This window comes from Epinephelus fuscoguttatus, linkage group LG15, assembly GCF_011397635.1.
Source record: "Epinephelus fuscoguttatus linkage group LG15, E.fuscoguttatus.final_Chr_v1".
Classification (NCBI taxonomy): domain Eukaryota; kingdom Metazoa; phylum Chordata; class Actinopteri; order Perciformes; family Serranidae; genus Epinephelus; species Epinephelus fuscoguttatus.
This window is the reverse complement of record NC_064766.1, coordinates 28,803,361-28,826,894: the sequence shown is the minus strand read 5'-3', so window position 1 is coordinate 28,826,894 and position 23,534 is coordinate 28,803,361. Positions and strand designations below refer to the sequence as shown.

Here is a 23,534-nt window from a genome sequence, read left to right as displayed (position 1 = left end):
CTATGACATTGGGCACGTGCAATATTAATACTCACTTGGTATCAGTCCTATGTATGAAGTTTCTGGTTGGTTAGTTTGTTTTTGTTGATGTTGTCTTGTCCTTTTTTTTTTTTTTTTTTTAAATGACTTATATTTGACAAACAACTGATTTAAGCACTCTCTAAATGCTTTATAAATAATTATTTTAACGTCTTCCTGTTGCCTAAAACCAATTAATTTGGCCTTTAATAATCAAACACAAAACACATGAGTATGACATTTAAAAATTTTATTCAAAAACTTTGTTTGCTCTCATTTTTTCTTATTTTACAGCCAGGGAATAAAAGGTGAATTCTGCAGAGGCTTTAGAGGTCGTACTTCTAAAAACCAAGAGCTACACGACTATAATTTAAGTTGCACTTCCTCTATAATGAACAACCTGAGGCATCTTGAGCATGAAAAATGCTGACTGATCAATAGTTAAGGCAGATGTACAATAGAAATGCTAAAACATGGGCTTTTAAATTGGGGGGAAGAAACAAATCACCTTAGGGAAAGTTTGAAAACAAAGTCGCCTGTGTATGCATTGCATGACTCTTTGGCCTGTAGGGCATGTAACAAAGTACTCCTCACAAAGAATAAATACAAAACAATTCTGCAAAACCATTCAAAAAATGTACAAAAAATCTAAAAACACACCTACCCTCCCTCCCCCAGTCAACACTGTGAATGTAATAAATGTACACAAGTTCCAAAGCTCTGACAGACAGTAGCTGTGCAGGACCATCTCCCACACTACAACTCTTCTTCCAGTGATTCATACAGACTTAATCCGAGATCAATTCAGCCTAAAGCAGAGTGTTTGATCTAGAATTTAGTCCTTTTTCATCTTTTTTTTTAACAAATGATTTTCTTTGTTTCTTGATATTTACAGTCCATGCTGTGCAAACACAAGGCAGGAAATAAACAGTCAATTTGGGAGCTCATCAGTAAGCGACAGGGAATCGGTGTGGAGTCGGATCTCATTGGCTGTTAAGAATAATGTTCTTTGTCATGCCAGGTTGTCATCCAGGGTTTCTTTTCCAGGTTTTCCCAGTTACCATTCCCAGGGTTGACTGCTCTCTCCTCGCGTTTGATCCGAACAGCGTTGTAACTGGGAACCTTGTCTTCATATTTGGCACGCTTAAAAAAGCCACACTGCAGAGAAGAAAGAGAAAACAAAATCAATGTTTTGTTTGGGTAGGACGGTTATTTAAAGGCATTCAGAGAAAGCAAAGAGAGTTGACGAGACATTTAACGTCATCTCTCTGATAAGCGAGAGCCAAGATGCAGCAAATCCATTAAAGAGATAGTTCAGATTTTGAGAAAAGGAGTTGCATGAGGTACAGAAGTATCACCGCTTAAGGTAAGCAATGTACTGTCGTGGACAGCTGCAGCTTCAAAATGAACTTTAGCCACCTAAAACAATCCATTTCACTTTAAGTGTACACTATATTTTAAAATAATTATGACTTGGGCACGGACGCCTCTCTTTCAGCTCTGCTACATTTGGTGCTAAATTTAGTCTCTTGTTTCTGTTGGTGGTGCTTTTTGTAATTGGCTTTGGATGATGGTGGCTTAAAACTCTCCTGCTGACTCCTAGCTAGCTGGCTGCTTGCTTGCCAGATTGAGGTTATTAAATGTAACCAGCGAGGAAACATGAAGAACAATGGGCACCAGCTGAACTAGCATCCTGCTAGCCATTGTACAGGTGGTGTCAAATGATCTGACGACCTCTGCGCTGCATCAGTTTCCAACTTGATTTCAGTAACTGTAATCTTTTGATTCACCACAACTCAGAGAAGCAGAGGACTCTTGTAAGAGAAGGAGAGCAGATGTATGTGAATGTGAGGTGATGTCCCGTTCCTCCAGTGGATCACTGCTATATGCTTTGCCTGTGTTGCTGGAAGAGCAACCATGCAGCTGTCTTTTTGGGTTTGGGATCTATGTACAGTTAAATCACTCCACAATCAGATCCCATGAATTACCACAAAAGCGGCAGCCAGCAATGTAAAAAGACGCAAATAAAAGGACTAAATTACAGAGCACAAGTCAAAGGAGCTGATGGGATCACATTTCACTGGAGTTTTACCTTGTATAATTCCATATGACAAATAAATGATTGTTTGATTAATTGATTGATTGATATTTAGAATATTTTCACCACCTTCATCATGGGGAACTAAAGCTGGGGAGCTAAAGCTGTTTTATTGCTCCCTTCAAACCAACCAGACTCCATTGACAAATTTCTGTCAGTGGATCCATGCGTTGATTGTTTGGTTTGTTTGACTTTTGGGGTTTTGAAGGGTTAGTTCGGATTCGGAGAAACAAACTAATGTATTGAGGCAGCATTAGACCAGCAGCTCCAGTGTTTTGCAAGTTAAAATTACTGCTTTTATCAATGGATAACGGCTTTAGTTCACCATCACAAATGACTGTCTGACGGCAAGGTATAGCGGTTAAAGTATTCTAGATATAGCATACACTTAAACTGATATTGATTTCATAGGTGGGAACTTCTATAGGTGGCTAAAATACATTTGGCTGCAGCAGTGCATTGCTTAGCTTTCGTAGCAGTACTCCTGCCTGCTTCTCCAAAGTGGGAATGTGCCGGCTTTAATTTACCGTAGGTAATACACAGACTATGGATGAGTACCTCATGCGATCCTACTTCAAAAAATCCAAACTATCCCTTTAAGATGAGTAGACAAGCCATCTGCACTCCTCTTTAAGATGAGGAAGAAGAGGAAACATTTTGCCCCTGTGTTGAAATGTATAGCAAAAGAAACCTTCAGACCAAGTGACAGCATGTGCGACAGCAACAAAATAAAGTGGAATCAGAGGAAGAGAGAAAATCAAAGAGATGCAGATCAGCCCCCATGGTGTAGTTCCTCAGTCACTGCTCATCAGCCATCACCTCCTCTTGCCATGCAGGTAAACCATGATGATCCACACATTATCATGTGTGAAAATCTATTAGGCATTAACTCTTTGCAGGAATAATCAGTCAGCTTTCATGACAGCATTCATGTCACAGTATGAGAATTGCCCACCGCCTGCTTATTACCAGGAAGCAGTGTTTTTATAGCCAAAAAAAGGAGCAAGAGAGAAAGTTTCACTCATTTGTGGCAGGCCGGGTAATGTTACCCTCTCATTCTTTTTATGCATTTGTCAGTCTCTCTTTTTCTGATGGGTGTTCCTTATTCTTTTTGTCAAAGAGTCCACACTGAGGAGAGGAAAATTATTAGAACATGTATAGTTGCAGTTACGGATACCAGCAGTTGCTCTGTAAATGGTGCTTTATAAACTGTTAGGTATTTAAAATTCTTGAAAATGTAAGTGTGCTTTATGTGTGTCCTTTGGGCCTACCTTCCACAGAAGGAAAGCCAACAGGGCCAACAGCATCAGCCCAAACAGGATAGACAGCACGATGATCCACCAGGGCACTCCTCCTCCATACGAGGCTGCACGCCTCTCTGGGAACACCGTCAGTTTCACCTGTAGAACACAATACAGTGGGAGAACATCACCTCTGGATCAGAGGGTCAACTACACTTTGTATTCTTTGCATTTATATTCTCTTGCGTTCTGCATGATCATGATATTGTAAATACTTTTTCTGTTGTGTTGAATTACCTGTGTCTCAGCATTTTGCAGCACTATGTTCTTTGCTGTGCTATCAACATGCAGAGAGGCCCCCATTGTCACCTCCACATGATGCAGCTTTGGATAATACTGTTTGAAGAAAAAACAGGAGGTCAAGTTTAGATTACGTTAAGGTCATTAAAGAAAACACTAAACTACACATTATTAATTTGCTGCAATAAACCATGTCTCTTGATAAAAAAAAAAAAAAACTGTGTCAAGACTACACTAATGATCATTTAAGAAAACAAAGGCAACGTTTTTATAAGGACTGGTGAAAATTGAATACTGCTCTATTATGGAATGAGAACATCTAAAATAAATAAAACACATAAGTTCATTAATAACATTAATAATCCAATTCACATTACTAAATTGCTTATGCGTGTTAGTGTTCCAGTCCCAAAGCCCAATTTTTGTTTTCCTTTAACATCACATGCCTGAGACTACTAAAGAAATTATGAAAAAAAAAAAATTACTGAAAAATGCAAACTCACATCTGAATTTTTTTTTTAATTATACAACATATAAGGGTTGAGTAAAAACACTGAATTTTCCTGCAGTCAGAGTTGTTACCTCTAAGAAGGTGCTATTCCAGAGGCGAGAGTTGATAGTGATGACTGCATTACTGTCCATGCCCCGCAGGGGGCATGTTATCCTCACACATTTTGCCCCACTGCCACAGGACTGTCAACAAAGAAGGAAGCATAGCGTTACCATTGGATTCCCCTACTACTGGACATTCAATGTGGTAATATAAAACCAAAGAATAAAACTTGGTAGAGTGGACTTGTTACCAGAGTTATAGAATTCTTCGAGGCAAGTAGACGTGAAAGTGTGCCCTCGTCTCTTTCCAGGAGTTTTCCTGCTGCTCTTCTTGTCCTTGTGTTAGTTGGTTGCTTGAAGCAGAGAATAAAAAGTACTTTAAGTTATTACATTTGTCTTGTTTATGTGTCTGAATAAATATAAATATATAACTGTAAATTTGTCTGCTTCTTTCACCACATACTGCTCTTAATAAAGAGAGTGAAAAATCATACATGCAGGCTGAGTGGCCACCACACATGAATGTGATGCTCTCACTGACCTTGTCCAGAGGGTTGATCTCTGATTTAGGAGTGCACTCCATCTGTTCCACTCCAGTGGCGCTGATCTTCATCAGGTAGAGCAGCCAATGCCCCTGATCACTCACTTTTGGCCAGTCGATGTTGAGGGTGGCGGTGTCAGAGCCTTTCATTTTTTTTCCCAGATTGATTATCTGTAAACCAGGATCAGTGTCAGTCACCTCAAATGATACAGTATAATTTATCTAGATAAAGCACCTGTACAATACATGCCAATCTTCCGGCTTTTAAGTGCCCTGTCTCTGGCACTGTACAGCATGTATAAGCCCTACAACTCAAAAAGTCTACTGTTTCCACCCAGACAACAATACAGGCACACCAAATGTTGCTGTTAAGATGCAGACGAGAGCTGCGCGCACCTTGTCCTCCTCAATTAGTGAGAGACTGAGAGAGAAATTTAGAGTAAAATCAAAACGCCAAGTCAAATGCTTTACATAAAACATCAAAACCATAGATCAGATCAGATCAGATCCGCCCCCACCATCGAGTCCTTAAGTCCAGGCTCACTATTCATTAGCGTTTGCGTCCCGCTGACGTAGCTTTCCCTGACGCATGTCTGTGTGTGTTGTGTCTCTAAATGTGTGAGCGGTGTACCTGACAGTTATGTTGCCTCTCATGTATGTGTTTATAGCATTTTATTCCTTTTGTACAGCACTTTGGTCAATGTGAGCTGTTTTTAAATGTGCTTTATAAATACATAAGAGTTTAGTTGGGTTGAGATAGAGATAAAAGACAAAGTAAACACATTATAAAGGGGCATTTTAAATACAATGAAATTGCTATTAAAGAGCTAGAGGATAGAGATAGAAAAGTCTAGAAGAGACTACAGAAATACTCAGGCAAATTTCAGGCTTCCTGGAAAGAAGAATTCCTGTTTCTTTGGTAAAGTTTGAAAGGAAAGGGACATGCATTTTTTAAAATCTGCTGCTTCCTTTTTTTCTGTCAGGCAGATTTTTCTGGGGAGGACCCCAAGACCTTTGGTTTCAAAATCCTCCCCATTTTTCAGGTCTCAAGGTCGGCATGTATGACGTGTACATGCGCGTACATGAATGTCGATGTTATAAACATTTCAATGACATAGAGAGATACATGCGGAGACCTACCCACTATGAAAAGGATGTGACTTCTGATCTAGTAGTTCACATATACTCACTCTGAACTGGTGTGTGATGGGACTGCCGATGTCATTTTCAGTCTTCATGGCCGACTCACCTTTGACCTCTCCTCCAAAGTAGACCTGAGACGGCAGGGCGTTTCTGGAAAGACAGAGGAGCACAGTTTAAAGCATGAATCTGTGCATACTTAAGTGTTTTGGGGCACGAGCTTCTCTGTGTGTGCGTTTCTTACCCTGATATAGACAGCTGCAACATGACAGCCACCTTTGCCTTTGCTTTAACAGGAGGTATTTTCTGAACGCTCGTCCTGTCGAATCAGAATCCACACACAGGGCGAGTTAGATACTCTTAATGTACAACAAATGTTAAAAGGACAGCTCACACCAAAATCAAAAATACATATTTTACCTCTTATCTACTGTGCTATTTTTAAGCCAGATTGTTTTGGTGTGAGTTACTGGGTGTTGGAGATATCGGGCGTAGACACGTCTGCCCTCTCTCAAATATAATTGGATTAGATGGTACTCGGCAAAACAGTACATTTGAAAAACTCAAAAACAATGACTTTTTCCAGAGACCAAGAGCCAGTTACTCAAGAGAATCAACAGACCTTGTTGTGAGCAGGTTCATGTTGGAACTATTTTCTTTCTAGCGAACTACACCTATCAACAGTGTCACTGCTCAGAAGAAAGTGTGCATCTACTTATGGATGAGAGGCTTGTGTTTGTGACAGAGTGAGATGTAAACATTAATGGCGTCCTCCTCAGCTGAGCTGTAACGTTCGCTAGCTCAGTGGTGCTAGGTGAGCTAGCAGTAGATGCACACTTCCTTCTGCGCAGTGATATGGTTGGCAGGTGTAGTTCGGAGGAGGAGATAGTTCCTTCATGAAACTGCTCACAACAAGGTCTGTGGATTATCTTGAGTAATCCGGCCATGATTTCTAGAAAAAGTAACTGATGTAGAGTTTTTCAACTGTAATGTTTTGGCACTTTGAGCACCACAAGCCGAGTGCCATGTGGTTCCATTATATTGGAGAGAAGGCAGACATCTCTACAGCCGATATCTCCAACACTCAGCAACTTATAACAAAACAATCTAGATTGATAAGGAGCAATACAAGTAAAAAAAAATCTTTATTTTTGACTTTGGGATGAACTGTCCCTTTAATGCAACATTTTAACGCATGACTGCATTACAGTCCAGGGGATGTATCTGCTGTATCTGTAGTATTATTTATTCATATGATGTTCTTCTTGACACTACTGCAAGCCTAGATATACTTACGTTTCTAACTGAAGATCAATCTCCAACTCATTGGTGTCGCCAGAGATGCCTGATATACTCACAATAATATAGAAGGTCGTCTATATGCACACAGAGACACACACAGAGACATTATGTAAGTATTAACAGTAACATCTGAGCAGAGGAGGTAAATATTGTCCAAAGGGGATTTCCTCTCACCTCTGAGTTAGCTCTGAATGGGTTTCCAAGGTCACAGTCAGCCATAGAACCATTGATATTGGCTTTACAGCTTACAGACCCCTCCTGAAATCAATAACAAGTTAAAATCAGAACCACAAATTGGTGTGTGTGGTGTGTGTGTATGTGAAAGTAAAGGGGTGACTGAGAAAGAGAGACCCACATTAGCTGGAACGCGGTAAGAGGCGTAGGTAACAGACTGTGGGAAGGAGGCGGTCAAAGAGGCTTCGTGTGCATCATCTGCATTTAGATTGGACACTTTGATCTCCAAGGCGATGTCTTTCTGGTTGTTGAGCGAGATCACTGGCATGTCACCCTCGCTTTAGACAGACAGAAGTTATGAGCAATGGAGGTAACCCCCATAAACATGATATTCTTGTGAAAAAAAGGTGTGTGTGTGTGTGTGTGTGTATTTTCTCACAGCTCTAATGGAGTGAACGTGTCTTCATCAGTTGTCTTGTAGCCATAGCGATATTTCACCTGCAGATTGCTCTGGCAAATTTTGTCGCTGCCGCAACCTTCCTTCAGGAAATTCACCTACAACCACATTGACACACAAACATACGCACACAAAAAAGATGACACAGATTCAGTGGGAACATCAAATCTACTGCATGTCTGTACAATGCATCTGTCATGCATGTGTACCTCTGAGCGAAATTTCGGTGACTCATTGGCATCCAGGACAGGTTGCAGTTCAGATGAGCTCTGTCTGCGTTTACGCTTGGCATCCTGGATGTTCACAGACACATCGATGGGGATCCCGTGCAGCTTGTCTCGAATATCTGTCTGCAAAATCATGCAACATTACGCACCACCCGTGATACACTTTGAAAAACAAATTTCCAGAAAGAGTTAGTACCTTTATCATGAGCTCACGATTAATGCACTGTTTCTTTCCTTTGCTGCTTATAGTGACGGTCCCTCTGGAGGTAGGACCAGAAGTATCAGAGAAGGTCGCCCTGGTACTAACACCTCTCTGCCTGTACTCAGCATCCGCCTCGAGGGAGTACTCCACCGCTAGATGGGACAGAGACATTATTGTAATTATTTAATATGATAAAAAGAAGCAGAAACCCTACAAAGATGATGCGTTTCTTTAAAGCTACAGTTGGTAAATTTTACAAAAATACTTTTGTTATATTTGGTGAAACTGTCACTATATTCTGATAGTACTTGAAACAGATAGTCTGTGAAATTATCATGGTCCTCTGCCCCTTCGAAGTGCCTCTAGTGACATTTGCAAGAATTAACCATGCCTGAACAAAAACAACCAAATGAGCCGAGGAGTATCTAATCCAGCTGGCAATCATGCGAATGTTTGCTCTAGCTCAATGGTTCCCAACTGGTCCAGCCATGGGGTCCAGATTGCTCCTTAGTCATTAGTTCGAGGCCCCACAGTTTAATACATTTAACATCATACTTGCGTCTGGCCATGTTGTTGAGCTAGTTTGCTGTCAAGTAGCTGTCTGTTAGTCACCCTCTCTACAGCAGAAAACGGCACTTCAAAATAAAAGCTCTGTGCTGGAATTTACTATACTTGACCCACTTTTGGACCACAACCAACGAGTTGGGAACCACTGCTCTAGCTGGTGTGCAATGCTTTGTTTTGACTTGACTGTTTCCAACATGGCAGTTGAGTCAAAAACCTTCTCGTTTTACAGCTAAACAGTACACTGAAATGTGTTTCTGAAAACATTTGAGGCAAGAAATAGGCAATGCATTATCAGAATCTTGATTCATATTTGATTAGCGCTGCCTAGTTTGACAGTTTGACCACAGTTCATGGCAGTGATTGATATTATTCATAGCTCCGTTAGAGACTCTTTAGCTCTGACTGGCTGTTTTCATTCACATGTGGTGATGCCATTAGAAGCAACACGTGAAGGCAGAGAAAGACATGATTTTTTCACAAACCATCTATCTCATATACTCCTGTCAGGAAATAGTGACAGTTTAATGAAATATATCAGAATTATATTCATTTTTTTTATAAAAGTTTCCAACTTAATCTTTAATAAAGTTAAATATGTCTCATCTTACTCAGTTTGGGAGCGTAGCTCTTGGGGCGGGCACTGTAGGTTAAGCATGCCTCAACTTTCAAGCTGGGGACACAAAGCAGTTTATCCACAGTCAGATACAGTACTGTTATAATGTTTAGTAGTTTAATGTTTAACAGTTTTTCCTCCTGAAAAAAAGACACACATACCAGAAGTTGTCGCCACAGTTCTTGTTGCTGAGGTCAATTTCATTCGGTGTGAACTTGATTTCCTTCTGAATGTTAATAACTGGACGGGCTCTGTGGAGGATCGAAGTAAAGTGAGCAACCCAATATCTGTAATAAGACATGTACTGTAAGAAATGTGAGCCGGTTCACTCACCTGAAGACAAAGACAGCATCAGAGAGGGATCCAACAGCCAGGTCAGGGTAGGTGTTCCTATCCAGGTCCATGTTGCCTGCCAAAGAGTAGCCAAACTGCTCCACTCCTAAATCTTTGCCTTGCAGAATCTGAAGAAAGACAAACACACGTTTTGAGTACAGCAACTTACTGTACAATTTATATTCATCCAAATGTATCTGATCTAAAACCAACTATCATACCTAACATAACTTCAATGAACCATTTTGGAAAATGGAATTTTTATTATGATTGTTTGGCTTGCTTCTCTACCAAACTAAACACCAATGGTGTCATTGTTCTATAGCCGTTACATTGTGCAGTCAGCATTTACTTTATAATGATAAGTTTAGGCAAAAAATTGTCTCTTTCCACTTTAAGCATCATTTTCATTATTAAAAGAATTTATTTATTTGGATTTTAGTTTCTTAGATGCAAACATTACACATCTGGACAAAATATATGTATTTTCCACAAATGCATGTTTTGAAAATGCAACAAAAGTTAAGTTATTCCACCAGTTTTTACACACCTGTGCAGCTTTTTCAGACTTGAGACCTGTGGCTGTTTTTGCACCATGGTAGATGTAAACAGCCCCTGCACCATCGTTGTCATAAGGAGCTCCCACTGCAAAATCTGACAGCAAGGATAACAACAGTGAGTTACAGTGAGGTTACATAGGTACACACTGTATTTTCTCAAATAAAGGCCAGATTTTAAGGCGGGAAAACAAGGGTGGGTAAACTCATGCATGCTGACTAAAAATAATGCATATTTCCTAAAGGTCTAGTGTGCAGGATTTAGTGGCATCTAGCTGTGAGGTTGCAGACTGCAGCCAACTGAAACTTTTCCTGCGTGAAAAGCATGTAAGAGAACTACAATGGCTGACGCAAAAACGCAAATGGCCTTATACAGAGCCAGTTTTTGGTTTGTCCATTCTAGGCTACTGTAGAAACAACATGGTGGACTCTATGGAAGAGGACCCGCTCCGTATGTAAATATAAACAGCTCATTCTAAGGTGATAAAAACACAATATTTCTTAGTTTCAGGTGATTATAAACTAAAATCTAAATGAATCCTACACACTGGACCAACAATTTAACAAATTCAACAATAATATTTTTAACACTTTGTTGTTCTGTATTGGCCATCTAAGGTGTTACTGTCCTGTTTATGTCACTGTTGTAGAATGTCTGTTAATATGCCATCCAAAGTGGATTTTGTATTAACGTAGTAAGTGCTGCAAGATGGTAGTAGCTACATTTAAAGTACTATAGGGGAAACCTGTGAATGTTTCACAATAAAAGCCTTGTTAGGGCTTTTAATTTGAAACAGATGCAGGGAGTGTTATGTTTGTATGAAAAGAGTTATGCAGTAACAAATATTTAACACACCAAATACAACCAAATAGAGTGAATTAGGAATAACGGCCTCTCTCTGATTTAAGCCTGCTTCAGATAAAGGCCGGGAAGCCTCAACAAACGTCCACTATTTGAGAAGTGACGTAAGTATATTTCATTCAAAGAGGGGCATAGAGCATGACCGTCTGACAGTAGTACACATATGAACACACAAAAACATTGCAGCCTCACCGTCGAAACCATCCTGATTGATGTCTCCCAGGTTTTGCACAGCCAGGCCGAACATAGAATCCTTGGGCCCATATAGCTTGGTGGGCTTGACTGTGTTCCACTTTCCAGCTTTGTTGAGAAACACGTAGACGGCTCCTCCGATTTCCCCTTCCTTCTCAAAGTACTGAGGTGCTCCCACCACGATGTCCTGCCAACTAACAAACAAAAGCTTGTTCATCGGTATAGAGTAAAAGCAATGACAGTTTTCAAAGCAGAAGTTACAGGTTGTGTCCTTCAACCCGCCTCACTCACCCATCCGCATTGAGATCCAGCACAGTCAGATCGTAGCCAAAAGACGAGGACAGCCCTTCCCCCTCCAGGGTGTACTCATCTACTAATCTGCGACTTGTTTCGCCGGCTGTCTTCAGCAGAACCACTGCTCCGCTATGGTTCGCTCTGGGAGCTCCCGCCACCACTGTCAGCTGGCCCTTCTTGGTCAGACTATTCCCTGAGTCCAGAGAGAAACCTGGGAAGCAGAGACAAAGGAATGTAACATGCATGAAAGTGTGACGATGGAGCAATTGAAGCAGATGAAGACGGCAAGCGGCATGTTACCAAGGTAGCTGTTGGGAGGAGCCGGGACCAAATCAGGATTCTTTTCAGTCTCATCTCCCACCTCAAAAGGACCATCGTCAAAGATGCCCTGCTCCAGGAAGGATTCGTTCTTTTGTTCCAAGCGTACAATACCTGGAGGAGAGGAGAGGAAAGGAGAGGAGAGGAGAGGAGAGGAGAGGAGAAGCATCACTGGCAAATTCCTTTGTGAAGAAGAGCGAACATCATAAATCACATAGAGTGGATTGATAATGACGTAAATCATTTTCATGGCTTATTTACTCACTGCAAGCTGCAAGCTATCACAGACCCACACACACATTAGACTACCTTTCCAGTTGTATGCTCCAGGAGCCCCAAAGATGAGGTAGTGGTAGTTCTTGTCAAATGTGGCCGAGATGCCCTGCTGGCAGGAGCCAAACATCTCGTGACCTCTGGGCCTCTGGTCGCAGAAATGCCAGCTATCTCCCTCTTCACCCGAATAGGGATCTATGGTCAAGGACTGACTCAGCACGGTGCAGCGGCCAATAATATCACGGGACTCAATAGCTGTATTCACATTGGCCCGACGCTGGTAGCGATGGGCACAGGTCTGCCAGGGAAACAGAAACACACAGTCAAGTTTCCTGATTAACAGGAAAAGGCTTGTGCTGAAATGGCCGTTGAGAGTTTAAATACTAAATTAATTCTGGGTAAATTTCACCTTAATAACTTCCAACACCATTTGTCTGCTTGATACAGAGCATCACTGCATATCACTTAATACCATTGCATGTTTAATACCCTTGGATAAGGCAGGTTTTTGTGTGTTTTAGGTATCTGTAGGGCTAAAACTGACAATAATGATCAATTATTTTGCCAATTCATTTCTTGATTAACTGACTGAGTTTAGTCTATAAAATACAGCTGCAACTAACGATTATGTTTGCTAACAAAAATCTGTACGTTATTTCCGTGCTGCAATATCCTAGATAAGGGGTCAGCAACCTTAGACACGAGAGTCACCATCGGTACATGGTAACTTAACCAGCGGCATGCAAGCAATAAGTTTGCAATAAGTTTTTTGGAGATGTTGAAGTGCCCTTTCATCTGAATGCCTAATTGCCTCTTTCACAGACTCAGGAATTTCACTGATGTTTTTCCCTACCAGTACTCAGCAAAGACCTGCCATGCTCTGCTTCTGATTGGCCTGTACTGTACTTGTTGCCTTCCTCACAGAAATAATGCTGCTGGAATGGGCTCAAAATAATTTGCAAAAGGAAAAACTGAAAATTGGACTGGCACATTTACAGTTGATTAAGGCGCGTAAAATAAAGTAAAGTAAATATGATGTGGATGTCTTCATAAGGATGACAGGCTTCTTGTATAGTGCTCTGATAACATATATATATATATATATATATATATATATATATGTGACAGAATATGACAATATACAAAAATGTTTTTTAAGAATGTTGCCATCCATGTTGCCTATATGGATGGAATAAAATTACAGATGCGTTGATTTAAATTTTAATGTGGCGCCATAATTCAGCTTAATGTTAGCCTTAACATTGATATGGCACACTACTTGCCAAGAAAATTTAAATCAGTCAAAAAGGTTACCGACCTCTGTCTTAGAGTCTAAAGGGACTTCATCAGATGTCTTGTTTTGTCCAAGCAACATTTCAAAACACCAAAATATGAAATTTACTATAATTTAGGAAATTTGGAAATCTGGAAATATCACATTTTTTGCATAAAATGATTGTACATAATTAATTGATAATCAAAATAGTTATCCATTAATTCACTGTCAATCGAATAATTAATTGATTAACTGATTTTGGCAACTATCATAAAATGTTGAAAAATACTTGTTACAATTTCCTAGAGTGCCATTCGACTTTTAAATGTTTTGTGCCCAAAAATATTCAGTTTACAATGATATAAAACAAAGAAAAACAGCAAATCCTTACATTAGAAAAGCTGCAACCAGTTAATTTTTGCCACTTTTGCTTGACAAACGACTAAAATAATTAATCGATTGTCAAAATAGTTGTTAATTTAATGTTGACTGACTAATCGATTGATCGCCTTATTGTTTCAGCTCTACAACTGAGTTTGTAACATCATATTTAAGTCATTTAATTTTGATGTCAGACACAAAGACACACAGTCTTACCAAAACCTTTCCTCCTGGACCCTGACTGCTGACTGTTACTCCCATCCACTGGTTATGTTTGCTTTCTATTCTTGGATTCTCTACACAGAGACAGGGACAGAAAGAGACATAAAAAGGATATTGAGACTTAGATATCGAGGGGGAAAGTGCGCACAAATGAAATGCACAAGTGTTAGCAGATATCTCACCGCTGTTATCAAAATCAACTCTGCTGCAAGTAGGAGAGGGTGAGGTGATGTCACAGTTGTACAGTCCTCCTGGCCTTTCAGATATTTGACGGCTCAAGCGTTTCGCCATCGGGGCACCAACCAGCAGCCTGCAAAACACACACACACACACACACACACACACACACACACACACACACATACAAATGAATCAGTTAAACCATATGCAGCTCACTCAAATGCACATTGTAACATCCATTTTCATCTAGGACTCAGAATTAGAATCATTCTGCCATTTCTTCCTCTTGCGCATAATTTTAACACACATTCCAGTCCACTGTGCCACACAGCAGCCGTATTCACACACACAAACACACACATCCGCCACCAAACTGATGTTCCATGTCCTCACGGTCTAACTAAGTCAAAGCCCCCTTTCAAACGCCTGCTTGGGTTGATTGAACCAGGCTTTCTATCTCTCTCCACACACACACACACACACACACACACACACACACAGAGGCTGCCATTGTGGTTGACAGACAAGGGCAAATGCCACACCCGAGTCTTGACGATGGGCATCCAGCTCCCAGAGTTTCCTACAGAGTAAATCAAACAACTCAAGAATGTCACCGTTTCAATTGATGCTTTGTGGAGGTTTACACTGTCAATACACCCGTCTCTCTCTCTGTCAGTATGTTCAAGGAGCTCTCTCTTGCTTGCTTTGTCTGTCCGATGACCTTCAGAGTTAATGTTGCCCAGCACACTTTCTTCACCAGATGAGATTAAGCAAAGCCATTTTTAGCTTGAACACAAAGCATTCTCAGATACGCACACCATCTGGGGGTGAACCAACAGAGACATACAGTCAGAGTGAAGAGCTGAGGCCTAATGTGATCAGCATGTTTGCAGCGTAGACCTCACTAGTCAACGCTAACTGCACATGGGAGAAGATTTCAACTTTTTCAGACACCGTAAATCACCGTGAACATTGACTTCAGCGGGCGTGACGGGGATTAGCAGAGGACGATAAATCTATTTATGTGACAAACAAAAATATGGTTTGTTAAAGCTGTGATGCTGCTGTTAATGAGATGGATTTAAACGGGTTTACAGGAAATATCGAGAGAGTATGAAGACATTTCTCTTAAATAAAACACATCACGACAAATCATCACAATGGAAACAAACTCACACAGTGTTTATCCGATTTGGACCACTGGATTGGCTTGGCGTTGTTTCAGAAACCAGAGCACTATAATTTGTGTTGTTTTCCCACTCAGTCAGTGTCCAATCCTGCTTTTTTTATAAACTAGAGGAGGGAATGACACTGTATACAGAAGTCAACTCTCCATCTCTACGTGCACCACCGTACCAAAGAGAAAAACAAATTTGTTAGGGCAGGTGCTTGTCTATCAAAGATGAGTCTGATTCAAATGAGTCATCGCTTCTGAGATGAGTGACTAACAGTGAGTCCCAGGTGGGCACATCTCCACTCCTGTTATCCTGTGAGACACAGGAAGTCAGGAGAATGGACGGTTAGAGCTCTGCCAAGACATACTGGACTCTGGGAAATAGGGTCACTGGGTCTGGGGTCTCTGCTGCATTCATGGAGACTGTAGTTTCTTTTTCTACACGATCACATTGTGATACTCATTTAAGTAACTTGTTGAGCTGATGTCACCATGATGTCGGCTATTGATTTCTGTTGCAATCTGCAAACTTCTGCAGACACTTTTCTAGTTTCATTTTCTGCCTTAACTATAACATTAAAAGATACATAGTTAAACGGTGGTCTAACCTATCTGATGTTTCAACCGTGCTTATTTTATTTTGTACTGTGTTGCTTTGCTTACGTCTTTGATAACCAAATCTACCAGCTTGAAAGCTAAGTGATGTAGTGCTGTGGACGGAGGCTGCAGCAAAACGTTTTTAGCCACCTGAAAAGACCCACTTTGAAAAACAATATCAGTGGATGCTTAAGTATATTTGGAATATTTTCTGCGCTTTATCTTACACATTGAGCAATCACGGCAGTGGTAGACCAGCAACCTGTTCTGTAAAGTAAAATTACTGGTTTTGTCTGGTGGCTTTGAGATATCAGCTTCTGTTCTCTGTCAGAAAAGGCTGTCTGACGCCAAGGAAAGGTGCTGAATTACTCTAAATATAATGTACACCTACACTGATATGAATGTGTTTAAGTGGGCCTTCAGTGTCATCTAGAAAATCTTTCCCATTTCACTGTCTGTGGAGAAGCGATAGACTTTATACTTGAAAATCTGAGCTTTAGCACTCCAGTTTTTGGATTTGGAAGAGGGTTTTTCATGTTTACTAATATTTTTGGACGTTCTTAGACCATGGGAATAACGCGTGAATTCTGAGTTATCCTTTAAATAATTCATATAGCAGAATGTTAGAGTAGTCGCTTACACATGATTCAAATTACAAAAAAGCATGTAGTGTATTCTTAGTAGATACATATCTTCATTGCTACACATTACTATTATTGTTTGCCATTGCAGAGTGAAGTGCTGACATCATGTGTCAGGGAGTGGCACTGTGATAAGGCTGACCTGTTGCCTCACTGACAGCAACCCAGCTGTTTATCTAATCATTCACCACAAGCAGAGGAAGCCCCAACACACAGGCTTAGTCTACGGGAAGGACAAAGACAAATAGAAAGAGTGTTTGTGTTTGGTGTGCAATGACTCACCAAACAGACACACACATACTGGCAGTGGCACTCAGACACACAGGCAGAGTGACCATTAAAGAGACATCCCGCTGAGAGAGGTGTGTTGTTGTTGCTTGGCAACAGCCAGCAGCACCCAATCAGTAATACCTCCAAATGGGATGCAGATCCAGAGGTTCATGTCATGTGTTACCCAACTTCTCTTTCCATCCGCCTGCCAGGATCAAGCCCGTTGAGTCTGAATAACGGCTGATATTTGGTGCCCAGATGTAAAACTGATTTATGTTCCTCTCAGCATTCTTCCAGCCATCACCTCTTTCTTTTCCTCAAATCTTTTCTCTTTCTCTTTGATGTTGGATATCCTCAACTAACCTGAGGAGAAGGGTGGGCGGGAAAGGACTTAATCTGTGTCTCATACTTACACACAGACCATATACAATCACGCACAAAGTTGCCTGAACTACTACAGTCTTCTCATCTCTATTTATGGAATCTAGACACAGCATGACTTCCTTTCCTCTTTCTCACAGCGTGTCCCTGTAGCCTTTACTCTTCTTGCTGCATCTGAATTTCTCCAGAGCTGGTCCATGTCTCAAAAACACATACACAATGCATTTACTCACATTGGATCCACACACTTAAACTTCCCCAACCTCTCACTCCTCCCTCTTCTCCCCACTTGTGTGTTTTGTGCTTTCCCTCTTGATTTTATTATACAGACAGCTCCATCTGGCAATTATGACCAACCATGGAATGCAGCACACACACATTGGGACATGCACACACACATATACACAATCCCAACAGCTCTTGCCCTCTCCTGCAGGTACATGTAACACTCATCCTTGTGGGGCATGAAAGATACTGGGATATATAAGACTGGAATTAAATTTTGGCATCCAGGGCTGGCAAAGGATTGTGACTCACTGTTCGCACCCAGCAATGCGAAGACCCCATATGGGGGGACACAAGCACACACATACCAACAATTACTTCAGCACACATGTTGTTGCAAAATACCATAATTCAAATCACCGTCAGCTCAGAGAATCAATCTATCTATGTCTAGTTTTTTTTGCCTCAGGTTAGGAATGTATCAAGCAGCCCACTGAGCTCTCTGACACTCTTCCAAGTGACTGACGAGGCAACGCCTCAGTGCTCAGCCACAGCATGCATCAGCACCATTAAAACACACACACACATGCACACACTCATCCAGAGGCAGAACGTGAATGCATGTAGAGACACACAAATACACTGTCCACACAAACTGAGAGAACATTCCACCTCTAGCAGTAGGAACACCGTCACTTGCAAAACAAGCATGGCCTCCTGCTCCAACATGCACACACACATTCAAATCCTGCCTAAAATTACACGCCTAAAATTTAAAGGTCCAGTGTTTAGGCTTTAGTGGCATCTAGCAGTGAGGTTGCAGATTTGAAACTTCTTCCATGTGCCAAGTGTGTAGCAGAACTACGGTGGCCTACATGACAACAAAAAAATGGCCCTGTGTAGAGCCACTGTTTGGTTTGTCCATTCTGGGCTACTGTAGAACAACATGGTGGACTCTGTGTATTTAGATATACACAGGTCATTGTAAGTTAATGAAAACACAAAGATGCTTATATTCAGGTGATTTAAAACTAATGGAAAACATAGTTATGAACATTATATAACATTTGTGCCAGTAGTTGCATCTTAATCCAACACACATGACCTTTAAGGGTTTGAATATAATGTTAAAGGTAAACTTTGCGACCTTTTATGTGGTTTTCAATCAGTGTTGGTGGTAAATGGAGTCGACTGAAGCAATAAATTCCTTTGCGTGTGTTATACTGACTGAGAAAGTTGAGTTTCCAGCTGCAAAATCTCTTGTTCTGCCTCCATCCAGCACCGTCATTTGACGCAGTGTAGTTGGAGGAGGAGCTACCGGCAATTTCTTTTTTTTAAAACATATTTTGGGGGGCTTTTGTCTTTATTTGATATCACAGATACAGTGTGAAAGTGGGGAGATGACATGCAGCAAAGGGACTTAGGTTAGAATTGAACCCACAGCCACTGCAGCAATGACGCAGTCTCTACCAGGAGAGCTAGTGGGCGCCCCCTACTGGCAATTCCAGGCCTCCAAGTAGCTAGTTGGCATTCTCTGGATGCAGCTCAAAAACAGAACTTCCCTGTTCCCTTCACATATATCAGCAAAACAGCAAAAATGGCACCCCAAAATATGAGTAGAGAGTGGTCGAAGAAATGCAGCGGAGACCTGCTGAGGCTGCGACTACTTTAGCCATGCAAAAAGATATGGCCCCCAAGGAACCTCCAGAGGCTCAATCGTAATGTGTCATGGATGGTGTAGGCAATGGCGGCGCGGCTCCACAAACTGAAGAACTTTCTCAATCAACATAGCACACACTGAGGAATTTATTTCTTCAACTGACTACATATACCATCAACAATGATCGGACAGCCACATGAAAGGTGGCAAAGTTTCCCTTTAATAAATATTTTTTCAGCATTGATTAATCTGCCAATTACACTCTTAATTAATCAGTGAATAGTTTGGTCAATATAATGTCAGACAATCGTGAAGAGACACAATTACCATATTCAAATAGGTCATCTTGTTTGACCAACAGTGCATAACTGTGAGGTTATTCAGTTCATTATCACAGACGACAAGGAACAAATTTTCACATTTAAAAAGCTGGAACAAACAAATATTTGGTATTTTAGTTAGAAATAACTTAAAAAATTGCAAGTTAGTTTTCTATCTTGTTCAATCACTGAATCATTTCAGTAGCTGATGTCTCCACTGACCCCTCAGTCTACATTATCTACACTGGTATGTGTTGCTTTCAAGGTCACAGTTCAGCATTTTTGTATTAGACTTCACAACCTGAAGGAGGGGGGACTCTGCAGTTGACTTTGGTCTTGTGCTGATCACCATGTGTCTCTCATTAAGATGACCTATAACTAGGACACAAACTGCCACTGGGTGTGTGTGAATGAGCAGCAGCAGTAGGAGCGTGTAAATAAGTTTAAGAGGTGTTTAACCTCTGTGGAGAAGGTTAAAGACTTAGGGAATGTTTAATAACTCTGAGCCTAATTACCTCAGAATATTTGGTGACTTATAGGTATTGGTTGTACAAATACAAACAGCTGTTTGGCGCACAGTTTCACCCCATCTGTTGACTAATTACAAGATAGAAAAGGCTGCATATTGATTATTTCTGTGATAAAAGCAGCACAAATAGTCTAAACTTATCATTACCAGGAGTAGATTTTTAGCCCCGTTGCTGGTATTGTAAGATTCTTTAAATGGCATAATCTAAAAAATGGCATCATGTTCTGTAGTACTAGTACTGTATTGTACTTTAGTGCAAACTATATATTCATTATGCAGCTATGGTTACTTGATTTAATTAAGATTTTTTTTATACAAAACATAAGTTGAGGTTATAAAACAATATGCATGGTTATAAAGAACCCAACCATACATAAAGCAGCTAAAATCAGTTCCACCCAAAGTAACCATGAAATGCTTCTTACACATCTATGCATCAGTAATAATAATCCAATGATATAACTATTTTTTCTGCACTGAATGCTTTTACTTTTAATAGTTTAAGTCCATTTTGATATAGTTGTTACTTACTTTTGCTAATGTTACATTTTCAATGTAGGACTTGCAACATAGTGCTTTTACAGTGTGGCATTACTACTTTAAATCTGAAAACAACAATAAAAGTTTGTTTTTTAATGGCATAACTGCTTTATATGACATCATCTCTCATATCTGCATCTTATTTGTTTATATGTGTGGTTATTTCTTTTATTCTCACCTTTAATTATTTATTGTTTTTATCATGTTTTGTAATCGGTTATTGTATTCTTTTATTTTTGTATTATTTTAACTGTTTGATTTGACATACATCAGTGCAATCTACAGGGCAATTAGTTGCCAACTTTGCTTATCTTTTTTTATTTTATTGTTCTTTGTATTTCTTAAAATTGCCTCATTTTATTCACTTGAATCCCACATAGTTTTAAATCCTGGATAAAGCATGTAAAGCACTTTGTAACTTTGAAAAGCGCATTACAAATAAAGTTTTTTATTAGTATTATTATTATTATTTAATTTCATCTGATTTATATGAGGTTATACTTCCTATACACATTTTACACAAGTTTGTCCATGGAAGGGCTCAATGCTGCTTGATATGCTCATGCTCACAATTTTTCTATATCAAAGTATAAGAGGGGGCTTTTTTATGTAAATCTTTTTATCTGGACAGCATTTTGTGTTTAAGATTGAAAAGTGCTATTTAAATAAAATTATTTGTCTTAGTATTATCATCAATAATACTTCCTCCACCCCTGATAATGGAGCATCAAGCTATCTGAATTCCCCTACCCAGTCAGACATGTATATTTCAGTCTGTCTGGTCTATTACAGTCAACCAGACTCCCAGATTAAAGAATCTGAAAGTGCTCTGATCTCAGGTCAGTTAATATTCAGGCTATTCAAACCTGTGACCACTTGATGGCAGTTAGCCTTTATACACAGTGACATTAATCCCTCTGAATCAATGCCCATAAAAATGCCAACAATGATTCAATGAGATGTTTTGGACCCAAACTCTAAAGCTCGGTCTCACCTCAAAGAAAAAACTCTGAGAGAAAGTCAGCAAACGTGGGCGCGCGCTGCTGCGTGCACGTGTGCAAAAGTCTGCTGCAGCGGAGGTCTAATAAAAACTCACAAATAGGTAACCTGGAAGTAAAGACTCAACAAAGATTAACAAGAGGAAGGCCAATGGTTAGACTTACAGCAGGTGTATAAAGTACAGTTATTCTTTTAGGAAGCTGGAGGAAATGGTTGGCTGAGATTTGGTGAAAAACAGATTTGAAAACTACCTGCGACATACCTGAGCTCAAATCATTACGTAGCATTCAGCCCTTGTGACATTTCTGTGCTAACTTAAATGGTGTCTGAAATGATTTGAATCTCCTGAAGCAGCTACAACACTCCAAAATAAACTGTGACATTTTAATTACATGGTTACAGAAGTTGTTTTAATGAGTGTCTCCCAGGCTAGGGCGACGCACAAGTAACATTAACTGCCTCCAAATATGTCCCCCATTGAAACAAGTATGGCTCTTACATTCTCTTATCAGTCGGATCAAGCTGCCAGTGCATGGCGAGAGAGAAGCCGAATAAACTGCCTGGATCTCCGTTCTTCCGCACGGCAATGTTGGGGTCCAGGTTGAACGCAGACAGTCGCCCACATCCCAAGAGAAAGACGACCATCCATAAGCCACGGGTGACCATGCCCTCCATGAGATACAACCAAAACTCCACTTGAACTGTTGAAAGGTGAGTCCTCACTGAAGGAGGTGCAGAGCGCGACTGAGTGACTGCTGGAGGGGGTGAATGTTGTGCACTTTGCTTGCAGCTGCCCCTCCCACTGGCCTTTGCTGGCACACACACATACTGTACCACACCTCAAAAGGCTTGGAGATCTAAACGTAAATTGTCAAGTATGTTGTAGGTGGAAAAGATCAGTGCCTTGTTTGTCTGTTGTTAGTTTGCAGCAGATCAATAGTGTAACCCATCTGGGTCAGTGATGCCTGAGGCTTTGTCAAAACACATTTGAAGCAATAAAATGGGGTTTCAGGCTACAGCTGGCAAATACTGATAGTAGTTCTGTACATATAATAGTATAATCAAGACTTAAATTAAAGGTCCACTGTGGAGGATTTAGGGCGGTATATTGGCAGAAATGGAAGCTGATATAGTTAATACGTTTATTGTAGTGTATAATCACCTGAAAATGTCTTCTTACCTGAGAATGAGCCATTTATATCTACATGGAGAGCGGGTCCTTGCCTATGTCAGCTGCCTTGTTGCACGCAATGTTTCTACAGTAGCCCAGAACGGACAAACAACACTGTCTCTAGACAGCCATTTGCATTTTCGCGTTTTCGCATTTTAACATCGGCCACCATGGTTAGAAGCCCCTCCACAAAGAGCTGAACAGCACTGGAAAAACACTGATTTTGAACATGACACTGCTTTATTCTGTGGTTTTACTAGTTTAAATCACCAGATCTGCTGGTTTTGAATATGAGAGACCTCTGCTGATAATTCGGCTACTGGAAAAAACCTCCTGGACATCTGGATCAAAAGTTGCCAGTGAAGAAAGGTGAGTACACATGAGCAGGTGCTGGGTATGCAGCCCCTTTGCGGCGAACCTAACACCATTGGAAAAACATTGATTTTTAACTTGACACTGCGTTATTCAGTGTTTTTACCAGTTAAAATCACCAGGTCTGTTTGCTTTGAATGAAAGAGACCTCTGCAGATCATTCTGCTCCTGGTAAAAACCTCCTGAGTGTCTGGATCAAAAGCTACCAGTGAAGAAAGGTGAGTACACATGAGCAGGCTCCTCAGAAAAACACTAATTTGTAACTTGAAACTGCTTTATTCAGTGTTTCTACCAGTTCAAATCCCCCTGGCTGATTTGGTTTGGAGAGGAAGAGA

At 40.5% G+C, this 23,534-nt stretch overlaps 1 protein-coding gene across 1 annotated transcript; it reads right to left on the bottom strand.

Annotated features, from left to right (window-relative positions):
* Positions 1-253: 253 nt before the first annotated feature.
* Positions 254-22,426, bottom strand: LOC125901831 (integrin alpha-6-like). The gene is made up of 25 exons (XM_049597777.1): positions 22,156-22,426; positions 14,323-14,450; positions 14,135-14,214; positions 12,298-12,559; positions 11,971-12,102; positions 11,668-11,881; positions 11,377-11,570; positions 10,316-10,419; positions 9,766-9,893; positions 9,594-9,683; positions 9,428-9,489; positions 8,247-8,404; positions 8,033-8,173; positions 7,806-7,921; positions 7,548-7,704; positions 7,367-7,450; positions 7,187-7,266; positions 6,135-6,209; positions 5,941-6,043; positions 4,751-4,921; positions 4,461-4,562; positions 4,240-4,350; positions 3,655-3,753; positions 3,388-3,516; positions 254-1,176 (listed from the first exon to the last, which is right to left on the bottom strand). The coding sequence occupies exons 1-25, from the start codon at positions 22,329-22,331 to the stop codon at positions 1,012-1,014; spliced, it is 3,261 nt and encodes a 1,086-aa protein (XP_049453734.1). The 5' UTR covers positions 22,332-22,426; the 3' UTR covers positions 254-1,011.
* Positions 22,427-23,534: the final 1,108 nt, after the last annotated feature.